We start from the raw sequence: 12,409 nt of genomic DNA, 5'->3' as shown, positions 1-12,409 counted from the left end.
ACTTTGTAGAGTTCCAGCAGAGGTGAGGCCTGACAGCAACGGAATGCAGACAGAGAACCCAGAAAAACCAAATGTTCGCAGCTTTGTTAAGTGTGTCTCTTAGGATAAGGAACAATGCTGGGGAAGCTGGAATGTAGGTAACCAGTTTAATGGACGGGTTTCATGGTCAGGATAATTTGTTCCTCTCAAGGTTTTGACTCAATCTGGATTGCCACCATGACTTCATTTGCTAATTTTTAGTGGGCCCTGCCACCACACAGATTGATTAATAAAAACTCCTTAATACATTCTAGACTTGTCTGGCATGGTCTGTCTTGCACCCTGCAACTGAATCACAGGTGGTTTCTTTTATCAGGCTGAAACACCAAAGGCATTTCCTGAGTTTTGATATTGAATATACTAACAGAACACCATGGAAACATATCCCAATTTCCCTAAGAGCCATTCAAATCGACTTGTCATTTTCAAAGCCTTCGGAATGACAACACTATCACTGAGATAACACCATCACTTTAGAGAAAACGGAAATTTAGTCTGGTCATATGTCTATTATTGTGGGCATGGACAATGGCAGAGAGTCCATCATCCTACCGTCATAGAGTAAACAATTTCATTGGACTCCATCTTTAGTCTGGAAGTAGAGATGCATACTGCATTGTATCCTCACATCTGTGTATGATAGTCTCCATTTCAGAGTCACTGTACATCCCCCCTATTTCGCCATCCCGATTCTCCTTAATGCTCATTATTATTGTGGCCATTTTGGGAGTGAACCAGCAGATAGGTGATCTTTATATATTTCTGTCTTGCTTCTCTCTCTCCCCCCTTCTTCCAAATAAATATGTCTTTGTTTGTTTGTTATTGTTGTTATTTCCCTAAAAAGGATTTCAGGGGACAGACCCATGGGGTAGTAAGCTAAGCTTCCACCTATGATGCCAACATTCCACATGAGCACTGATTGGAGTCGTGGCTGCTCCAATTTGAATCCAACTCTCTACCTGAGGCTTGGGAAAGCAATTGGAATATGGTTCAAGTACCTGGGCCCCTAACCCACATGGGAGACCTGGAAGAAGCTCCTGGATCCTGGCTTCAAATCAGCTCAGATCTAGCATTGAAGCCATTTGAAGAGTAAACCAGCAGATGAAAGCTCTCTCTCCCTCTCTGTAACTTTGCTTTTCAAAGAAAAATGAATCTAAAAGGACTCCAAAAATATTTTGATTATTTCCATCTGTTGCCTTTCCCAAAAGTTTATTTTTATTGATGTAATCTTCTTCTGCTCATTTTGTTTAAACAGGCAAACAACAAAGGTATTGATATTGAGCATAAGACAGTCTTTGTAACTGAAGGTAAATAATACTTAGACATTGTTTAATTAAAGACTTAGAAGTCTGATTTTAAAAGTCAGTTGTGCTAAAAAAAAAAATTTAGTACTTTCCTGGTGAAAGAAAGAATAAACTTCAATTTAGGAAGACATTAGAAGTTCACAGCAGAACCCTAACTTTTTGGAAATGTTTCTTGTGTTGCTTTGTGGGAAAAATTCTCTTGCTGCTCTGTGGAAACTATTTCCACCTTGTTTGTAAAAAAAAAAAAAAAAAATTCAGCACTTAAGAGGATAGCTTTCATCATCATAAGAGCCAGTACTAAATTGCACTTGAATCCCGAAGAAAATATAATTAATATTGGTGTGGATTCATAATGCCAGTAAACTACTTGTTTAAAAGCTTTACATGTGGAGTGCATTAAACCACATCCTGCAGTGCTGGTTTCCCACTTCTCGGAGCACAGGTCAAATCAAGGCTGTTCCAGTTTGATCCATCTCCCTGTTAATGTGCCTGGGATGGCAGCAGATAATGACCCAACCGCTTTGGTCCCTGCTCTTCATCTGGAAAACCTCATTAGAGTTCCAGGCCCCAGCCGCTGATGCCATATGGGTGATTATCCCACAAGTGGAAGACCTCTGTATGTTTCTTCTTCTCTGTGACTCTTTTTAATAAATAAAAATAAAACCTTGAAAAATTTACAAGCACCAAAAGTTGTACGAAAGCAGTTAATTCTCAAAGATAATTTTGCCTTTGGTTCTAATCCATACACATAAATGCAAATGAAAATAGCTCATCTGCATTGAAGCAGTGAGTTTGAAATTTTCCTGAAGTCTGTGTTAAAACGATTTGCCAAACAGTAGACTGATAAAATGTAAAACATATACCCCAAATACACCAGCAAAATGAAGTAAAAAGTAAGAGTAAAAGCAACTGCTAAGCATAACCAGATGAGAGGACATGATTTGCAAGGTCTGAGGTACAAGAAGGTTGAAGCCAGGACTGGGAACAGCTAATCTAGTGGTGGCTGAAGTGGTCCTTATTACTGAATTTCACCTGAGTTTGGGAAATGGAGCAAAAGTTGCATTAACTGAAAATGTTTGCTTTGGCACTCCAATGCTCTTGCAGGATAAGATCACCACCATCACAGAAAGGTTAAGAATTCAAGTGCTCCAAAACTCCTGCCTTAATGTGTTAAAATACAGAAGAGACAGACCTGTGAATGGGAAAGAAAAGTAAGGCAAGAGCTCTTGGATCATCCAATACCAATCAAGCAGCAAGGCCAATGGGAGTGGTCGCCTAATTAAGAACAGCAGCTTTGACGGACGTGGCAATGCCAGCCTTCTTGGCTACCAACCATAACAACTGCAGCAACTTTGTCACCGACCGTGTGCCCTGCGTTCCTCAATTATGAGCTGGTTTTTGAGGAATGCAGACGTGACTTGCTGAAGCCATTGGCTAGTACATATTCACATGCGGATTTATCTCGCCTAGACAAGAATGCTGTGGCAGCTAGGGAAAAAAAATTTACCTAAAATTATTCTGACCCTTAGTCTCATGAGGAGCTCACTGCATGAGGGCCACATTTCAAACCAAGCCACTGGGACACTGCCACCACAGCATAACACTATTTTATCCATAAACACATTTGCACTCAGATTCTGTGTATCAGAGAAAAGGCAGAAAGAGAACAAATTAGAGTGATGCCAAAAAAAAAAAAAACAAATGGCATGAGACAAAGGCTGAAATCATGCCATTTGTTGGCTTGGTGTACAAGGATTAATCAGTAAACCACTGACTCAAAATATTAGAAGCTATATAATTGTCTTACATGCAGCTTATTATGTTCAAGGATGAATGGCTGCTATCACCGACAGTAATGTTTTTCACAACAGTTTCTTTTACTGTCCCCTCCATTCCTCATTCCTAACTGTGCTTTTCTGGTATTTGTTTATTTTTACCCATTTGCTTACACTTGCTGATCTGGGGTGTCAGTTGTCACAGCTACAAATTACTTACTCTTGTTATACAATTATGGTCAACCATGTTTATGTGTATTTATTAAAAGCAATAAGGTGCAAAGCATGTGATATAAACCTAATAAGGAATAAAATTAGGCCATGTCTTTAAGGAGTGGTGATAGTATATGAAGCAGTGGCAGTGTTTTCCGTGCTTCTTTTTGGCTCTCATATTTGGACTTAAAGGGATGGTTGTTCTTAAAAAGAAAGCCTCATGCTCGCATCATATAAGTCTGTGAAGTTGTATGGCTGTAGAGAAGAGTAGAGGAGGTTACACAGCAGAAAGCAGATGTCCTACAGTTAGTATTGAATGGGAACTTAAAAGCCAAACAGAAGTCTAACCCATCTGAAAACTAAACTACGTTTATAAAAGCTGGCTGGCTGACTGCCCAACACACCTATCGCATAAAAGCCAAGAGAAATGTGAGCACCTTGATATCGAAGAAAAATGCATTTTGAATGGGTGGAAAATGGAGTAAGAGTAAGGAGAAGCAGACCATTCCAGAGGAATTCCGAACTTAAAAGTATGGTCTACTGGAGTGGGTGTTTAGCTTCATGGTTAAGACAAGCAAATGCGGGCTGGTGCAATGGCTCAATGGCTCAAGCCTCACCTTGTAAGTGCCAAGATCCCCAATGGGTGCCATTCATGTCCCTGCTGCTCCACTTCCCATCCAGTTTCCTGCTTATGACCTGGGAAGGCAACACAGTATGGTCCAAAGCCTCGGGACCCTGCGCCCATTTGGGAGACCCAGAAGATGCTCCCGGCTCCTGGTTTAAATTGAGCTCAGCTCTCGCCATTGTGGCCATTTGGGGAGTGAGCCAGCTGATGGAAGACCTTCCTCTCTGTCTCTCCTCCCCAAAAATCTGATCTGCCTTTCCAACAAAAACAAATAAATCATTAAAAAGAAAGAAGGAAAACTGCATCCCACACTGGAGTTCCTGGATTTAGTATATCCGACTCCGGCTCCTGGATCTATCTCTCCACCAGTGCAGATCCTAGCAACAGCAGCTGAGGCTTTGGTGACTTGGTTCCTGTCACCCTTGGGTGGAACGTGAACAGTGTTACCAAATCCTAGATTCAACCCCAGCCTACCTCAACTGCTTTGGGCACTTTGGCATTGAATTAGTAAATAGGAATGTGCTCTCTTTCTCTCACTTTCACTCTCAATCTTATTGCCTTTCAAATGAAATAAATAATATTTATTTTTTAAAAAGCAGGCATGTAAATCTTTTATACTGGAGATTCTTTTTTTTTTTTTAGCTTTTAAAAACAATTATTTGAAATACTGATAAAGAGAGAGGGAGAGACGGAAAAAAGGAGTTCTCCATCCACTGCTTCACACCTCAAATGGATTCATGGTCCAAACTGTGACAGGTCAAAAGCCAGGAGCCAAGAAATCCACCAGTGTCTCCTACAAGCATGGCATGGGCCCAAATTCTTGGTTCATCTTCTGTTGCCTTCCCACCCATGCTTTTAGGGAGCCAGAAAGGAACCAGAGTATCCAAACTCAAACTAGTGCTTCTATTTATATGGGATACTGCGGTTGCAGGTGGCAACTTCACCCACTTCACTTCCTTGGGCGTTTTTTAATTAATAATGATCACATAGTTAAGTAGGTTTTTTTGTGTACAGTGTCCAAGTAACTCTTTCATCTTTCTCAGGTTTTTATTGCCTTTATTGCTCAAAAGTAGTACCTAGAATAAAGGTCAATGGGTGGTCTTATTAGTAGACTTACTATTGAATGTACTAAAAGTTTTCTTTAAAGTTATTCATGACCAATCCCAATGTAAGTTACTCAGTTCCATCAAGTTAACTACCTCATCATGTTCTCAGGATCTGGAAGACAGGGAGAGAGGACAGCTCAAATATTAAGTAGTCCTGGTTTTACGGGCATCCTCTGTTCCCTACAGATATGGGACCAGTACAATGCAGAGCATGATTCCAATTTGAACAGGAAAAAGGAAATGAGAAAAATAAGACAACACCTTGCCCAGGCACAAGAGGGTAAGGAATACTAGTTCCGGAGCCAGATTTTTTTTTTTTTTTAAATAAGAGGTTGGATCTAGCAATATTTTCTCAACAGTGCCGACAAATGGTCAGAAGCGTGCTTGACTTGTGAAATTCGCATATTATTTTGGCTCTACTAGAGCCAAAAATACAAGCTTAAAATATACATACATTTCAAAAACATGATTACAAATGCTTGAAGGATGTAGATCGTGTGAATGCAATTACATTCACATAATTACCCGAGCTGTGCTTCTAACCATCGTATCTGTAGCGTTCAGTGATAATTTAGGACTTCTAGTCCTCAGATTGCATAATCAAATCAATGACTCATCACACAGATGAGACACTTGACTTGCACATTTTTGATCTGTTATTTTTCTTCCTATAAATGGTGTGATTTGGATAAATGCAACCGCCAGGGCACTATAATGTAGGCCAAATGACATAACCTTAGACATAACATGCTCTTTTCTATTTTAAATGTCATAATCTAAAATTGCATGCTGTCTAAATGAATGTTAACAAAAAAAAATGCTCATTTCAAATGTCCCTGCTATGTGAATTTTCTCTTTTGATGTACGGTAATGGATAACATGTTTCTCTTGCTAAAAATATGGCCACACGCACAAAAGCAAACCTGATATTTTTATGCATTTCTGAAAGCCAAATGCCATGAATTATACATAATTGATAAGTGAATCATCTGAACTGCTATTTCACATACGTATGCCAAACTTGCCTTTAATTTACATCTAATTGCTCATAGCTTATACACACATAATTTAATGAAGGCACAGCAGTCCCATTACACACTCCAGTAAGTTATTCAATTAAGCAATATTCACCTAGCACGTAACTATACTTCCAGTGTGAACTAAATTCTTTTGATAAAATATTAGCAGATGAATTGAAGTAAACGAAGTCTTTTGTGTTGAGATTTTATACTTTATTTAATAATGTCCAGTCAATAATCACTCTAAATTTGTCACATTTATCTCAATTCCTTTCATCTAGGCCTCAAAATCAGTTACACTTAACCCTTCTATTATTTAATTTTTCTACATGTTTATGTGTCTTTGTCCAATTATATCACAATGAAAGATTTGATTATGTTATTTACATATTTCTAAACCTTTTAATATCAAATGTACACTGTCACTCATAATTCTTTCAGTAGAACACAGAAATGAGGTGGTCCTTGTTAGGCTCGAAAGACAAATAATGAGGCTATGGTTGAAAGTAGAAATGGAAAATACTCTACATTTTCACAGGACCATTTTGCTGATGGAGCCTTTCATTAATTACCAGCACCACCACAACTCTGTGTATACTGGCCATGTTTTTGTTTGTTTGTTTGTTTCAGATTTAGCAACCTGCATAGGATCTAGGAAATTCTTACTTCAAGCTTCCACTGGATCACCTTCTGACATCTTCAAACTTATTCAAAGACAGCGTCTTCTACAAAGTTTCTAGCTAGCACCTGCCCTTCTTTAAAATAAGATCAAGTAATTCCCAGAAATAATCTTTCAATTTATTTAATTCAGTCCATGGAAGGACTGTTAAAATATATACACAGAAAGAAAAGATTCCAGAGAAAATAAAGATGGATAAGAGCCCAGAAAAAGACTAGTTGTTGGGGAGATAACTGAAACATTTTGGAAATGCAGAGTTTATCTAGAGCTAGACAGAGCTATAACAGAACACAGCACAGACCACTAGAGGAACGAGTATCATGGAAAAGAGACGAGAACATGAACAAATAGATGTAACTCCGATCCGAACCATGGGTTTTTGGTTTTTTTGGGTTTTTTTGGGGAGGGTTGTTGTTTTGTTTTGTGGAAGTGAAAAAGATTAACACCTATAAAGGATGAAAAAGAACTTTTCAAAAATGTCACATCCATTTATAAATATTCCAACCATCATGGTATTATTTTTAAGTAAATTGATTCCTAGAAAAAGGAATGCCCTTGTTGATTTTACTTTTACTTATTAAAATCTTATGATATTTATTATTAAGTCCTAAGGTACCAGCTCTCACTTGTTAATCATTATAAACAGTGTCCCTTCTGAGTATGACCCGGGGCAAATGAGAAACCTGCTGTGTCTTTATATATTCTATCATCTCTTTATTCTATACTATCATTTTCAAAGATAACTCATCTACTTTACCTGATCTCTTCTCCCTCTGTTTTTTTGTTTTTCTCTCTCTCCTTCACCTTTCTTTATCCAACACTTGTTTATTTGCCTGCCGAATAATCAGAATGACTCAGGGATCTTAAGCTTCATACTATTGCCTTTTCTAATTAGAGAACTCCTTCTTTCACCTGCGCATTGTAACATACATCGCAGCATCTGACAACAGATCACAAAAACGATTCTCAGCACTGCCAAACGTCCCATACAGAGTTCAAAACTCTCAAGAGTCCAGGAGTACAGAAATGGTTCAATCGACTTCTGTTTCTTAGAAACTTTGTGCCTTGCAATGAGAAAGCAATGCCATATTTTCCACGGAGGGAACAGAAAAAGTCTCGTTTCCCTCAGAAAGCATCTTCATTAAATATGTGTCAACTCTTTAAACTTCAGTATATTTGCCAATCTCAACAGTATCCTGAATCTATAAGCACCATGCACTTGTGTTGTGTAACTATTAGTTACAGGTTGCGTAAATACCACAGGCAGGCAGCGATCTTTGTACTCCGGCCTCGGAGATGGTGCAGGCAAGAATTTTTAGCAGGCTATAAATACCTAACATGGTCTTGCATAATCCATAATGCCTTGTTAGGTTAATATGAGGTGTCATTTTAGAGCTTTAGTGCTTTGTTGGCAAGTCAGCAGAAATTTGACAAGCAAGAATCCAAAGCAAGGCAGTGCTTCCAAGATAAGCATCTGCCCATGGTTCATTAACAAGGTGTCTTGAGCACATGTACACCTATCGGAATGCTTTTTTTTTTCTCTAGAGTTCCTTTTGCCCTCATCTTAAAAAATATTTAATTAAAATCCCAGCTGCAATTTAGTGAGCTGATAGCAATTTCTCAAGTTTTTGTTTAAAGTGACTACAGTGTCTTCATTTTCTTTGCAATTAATTCTCCAAACACTTAATGCATGAGAAAACTCATTTGGAAAGCATATAGGGCATTTTACCATCTGTGTTTCTTCAAGTGGTCTCTACGTTATTCTCAACTGCTACAAACTAAGAAATTCTGATATCAGTTCTCGATTATGAAACAAAATATTTAATGTGAAACTGCCTGTCAGTTGGTTGTTACTTTCCACTTAAAAATTCATAGCATCTGCATCACATGTATTTGTACCCTTAGAAAATACATGGAAGCCAAGCTACATCATCCGGGCCTTTCTAGAAGCATTTGACATGATCTGTTCATTTCTACTGTTCACCTTTGGTTTTCCCTTCTTAATCACTGATTTCAGAATAGGTTTATATTTACAAAACAAAAATAGTGAGGAGGCAATGCAGAGTTTCCACTCACTGCTCATCTGATGTCCCCTTGCAATGTGTCATATTGGTATATTTGACACTCCAGGTTTTGTCTGATACCATTTCTTCCTTGATTTCTTGCACTCTTGCTTTGCACCATGATTTTGATAGCTCCTGATGAGTAACTGGCTTTTATGAACCTCTGTTCTTGCTGACTGGTATATACTTGCTGATGGGACTTTTCTCTATCTAACCTCCCCAGAAGTGTCTTCTTCCAGTCCTGCAGTTTTAACATATCTATTTTCTGTTGATACTTACATTTCTATCTCTTGGTCATAATTTTTTACTGCACTCTGATATTCAAAGACCTGCATCTACTCACCAAGCTTCCTGGCTGCAATCAGCATATCAAAGCCAGTGGGGCTAAAACATAATGTGTGCATTCGGCATTTGCTCTGAGATCTCAGCCAAATGTGAAAGCTCATATGCTGTGGCTCCTTGCTGAAACTAGCTCTTTGCTCTGCTAGGAAATTCCTCATTGTCCTCTCCCTGTGCTCCTGCCATGTTAATTCTAGGCTCCAGTCCCATCTCCATTCTGGTTTTAGCTTCCTGCTAATGCATACCTTGGGAGGTAGCATTTGATGGATTGAGTGGTCGAGTTAGAGAAAGTTGTTTATGTTCCCCTCCCACATACGCACCTTCTCCAGGAATGATCAGTATAGGGGATTTGCAGAGAGCAAAGCTTTAATGACACTACTCCCTCCAAGAGCTCTATGTGGGTCCTTTGCATTGTAGAGTGATACTGCGCATTGGTATCTAAACCATGCTAGAGTGAATGCGATGGGTCAGAGAATGACTGAACAGACTTCCGAGTCATGGAATTGATGGAAGCCCCAAAGTCTACTGGGGCAAAAGACAGCTGAGTGTTCTACGGACTAGACAAGGGTCATATAAGACAGACAGACAGAGTTTAATAGATCTAGCACAAATGAGTAGGATGGACCAAGCAGATGATATTTTAGCACTTTCCCTTGAAGGCTCTAGGAAGGCTTGGATGTAAAAGATGCTAGCTAGTAGAAGTTATCTTGGACCATGAAAACACATATCCAAAATTGAAACTGAAAGAGGAGAGTAAAGCAGAAAGAGTTTAATCATAAACAATTGTTACGTGAAATCTACCCTGATCTCGACTTTTTTCTTATATGGACCAGGCGACTCTTTCCTTGGTAAGATGATTTGATTAGCATTTATGATATTCATCACTGAAAGCACATTTTCTAACCTTTGTTTAAATGATCTGGGGAAAATACAAAACAAAAATTTATTCTAATATGAACCAAAGCTCACTACAATGCAAAATAATCAACATAAAAATCTTTCTAGATTCTTCCAAAGCATGAACTCGTTTCTTAGGGCAAAAGTGGATTCTAATTCCAAAGGAGATAGTGAGTGAAAAGTAGGTTCCTCTTGGCCCAAAGTTGGGAAACAAGGACAGTCCATTCTGAGTTACCTGGTAATGAACTCTCTGTGAGCCAGAAGAAACTGAATGCAGATCCTAGTGAGAAAAGCAGAAAAATATACATGTACTTGAAGCAAGAGTGTGCAAGCCGCCCTACAATTCTACCAACTGAACACCCGGTTGAATCTTATTATGCCTCTCTAGAAAACTCATCCAAATTCATCAAAATTAAATAAACAAAATTAAACAAAGCAATATCAGAAATGATAAAACATTGTAAGTTGCACAGAAAAAGAAAAGGTTTCCAGAAAACTATTATAACCTCTAAATCATAACTAGTTTTTAGAGATAAGTGACATAGTGTGACCTCAAAGATGGGAAAAACCAAAAGAAAATAATAAACAATTTTATTATAATAACTGAAGATCCTGTTTGTTTGACACCTGAACTTTTACCATATGAAAAAAGGCTTTAAGAGTCTCTCTACACGCTAATAATTTCTTTATCTTAGACCCAGTGCATACTGTCATGGTAAATGTTTATACTGACATGTGTTTTTTTTTTTTTTTTTTGCAAACACAGATTTTCATACTTTGCACAAAGAAAATGATTTCCACCTCTGCCTTATCAGGGATTGCGAATTCCTGGGATTAAAGTTCACACAGTTTTTCTGGAAGACTCTGAGAAATGGACTCGCTTTGAAGAGTTGTAGAACTAAGCTGTCACCGCCATGCACACGCTCCCCCAGGCTTCCTCTCTAACGAGTGTCCTGATTCTATTCACAGATTTCAGCTACTCTTGCCCTCTCAGCTGTTTCCCACAGCGCTTCATCAAATTATTCTCTACATCCAAGTGAGTTTAAAACTGTACTACATAATACAATGTAAGCAACAATAAATTAAAAAAAAAATCTTTCCCCCGCCCTTTTTTTTTTTTGAGTGGATGTCTTCTCTCATTACTTTTTTTTTTTTTTGGCTTGTTTGTTTTTTTAGAATTTTCCTTTTGCCAAGTATTGATGTGGTGTGGTTGCACACCAATAAATTAGCTTTCAATAGTCATATGCTTAGTCATACATTTTATTACTGTAAGGTGTTATTAAAGTCATCTGAGTGTTAAATCAGAAAATAGGTTGGCTCCAACTATGAATCACTGTTTCAATGCAGTGCATAAAAATGAGATACTATAAATTCTGAGATCAGGCGCATTTAGGGTGGTATGGCCATAGACAACAAGATACTAAAAGTTCTGATAAAATTCTGGTAAAATGCTCACAAATTTTAATTTATTCAAGCAACTATCTTTCATTCAAGTAAAAAAAAATTCAAATTTTGGCAGCTACTTCTAAATATTTGCATACGTAATTTTGTTTTTATTCTTAACAATGATAAAAAGTAATAATTTTTCATATCACTCTATTCTTCCTCATGGAATCTAATATTCATAACAAAATGGTTACAAATCGAAGGAGTTTTAAACACTATGTGTTCCCTTTAGTTATTGACACCTAATGTATATTTGGAGACAGAATAGCTCATTAAGGAATAGCAAACAGAATAACCCCGTGACTAATCCTATGTGAGAAACATGCCTTACATATGCATATAGCATAAAGAAATTCACAACAGAAACAGGCAAAATATGAGACACTTTGCTGGGATGCAAATTCTGGTCTGAGTCCCAGCCACTTCACTTCTAATCCACCTTCCTGCTCATATGACTTGGAGGCAACAGATAACGGCTCAAAGGCTTGGCCCATGCCACAGATGTGAGAAACGCAGATGAAGTTCCGAGCCCCTGGCTTCAGCCTGGCTGAGCCCTGGCTGTTGCAGCTAATTAGGTAGTGAATCAATGGATAAAATATTTCTCTCTTTCTCTTGCTTGATCTCGCTCTCACTCTCTGCCACTCTTTCTTCTAGCAGGTGAAAATAAACAAGCACACCGAAAAAAGTACCAATATTAAAGACGTCACTGCACACGTTCTTCGCCATTTGTGGATTGAAGACAGTCAGTACTGTCCCTCAAGGCTTTATAAAGCAATCCAGACCAACTGTAACCATGATCTTGATGCTCCATCTTTCCAGCGACAGTCACATTCGCCAGAATCTCATAACACAAGAACCTCCGTTTCTCGTTTCTCTATGAGACTGCACTGATAAAATAAATCTT

General features: G+C 38.2%; 1 protein-coding gene across 2 annotated transcripts in view; it reads right to left on the bottom strand.

Annotated features, from left to right (window-relative positions):
* The window catches only part of DGKI (diacylglycerol kinase iota), a 368,375-nt gene that overhangs the window by 62,530 nt on the left and 293,436 nt on the right, over nucleotides 1–12,409 (bottom strand). For both annotated transcript variants that reach the window (XM_041002016.1, XM_041002017.1), the window contains one exon: nucleotides 10,295–10,339. In XM_041002016.1, the coding sequence (XP_040857950.1) occupies nucleotides 10,295–10,339 (45 nt within the window). The remainder of the gene's footprint in view (nucleotides 1–10,294; nucleotides 10,340–12,409) is intronic.

Source organism: Ochotona curzoniae, unplaced genomic scaffold (genome assembly GCF_017591425.1).
Source record: "Ochotona curzoniae isolate NIBS_2020 unplaced genomic scaffold, NIBS_Ocur_1.0 scaffold_2476, whole genome shotgun sequence".
Lineage (NCBI taxonomy): Eukaryota > Metazoa > Chordata > Mammalia > Lagomorpha > Ochotonidae > Ochotona > Ochotona curzoniae.
This window is presented reverse-complemented; position numbering and strand designations above follow the sequence as displayed.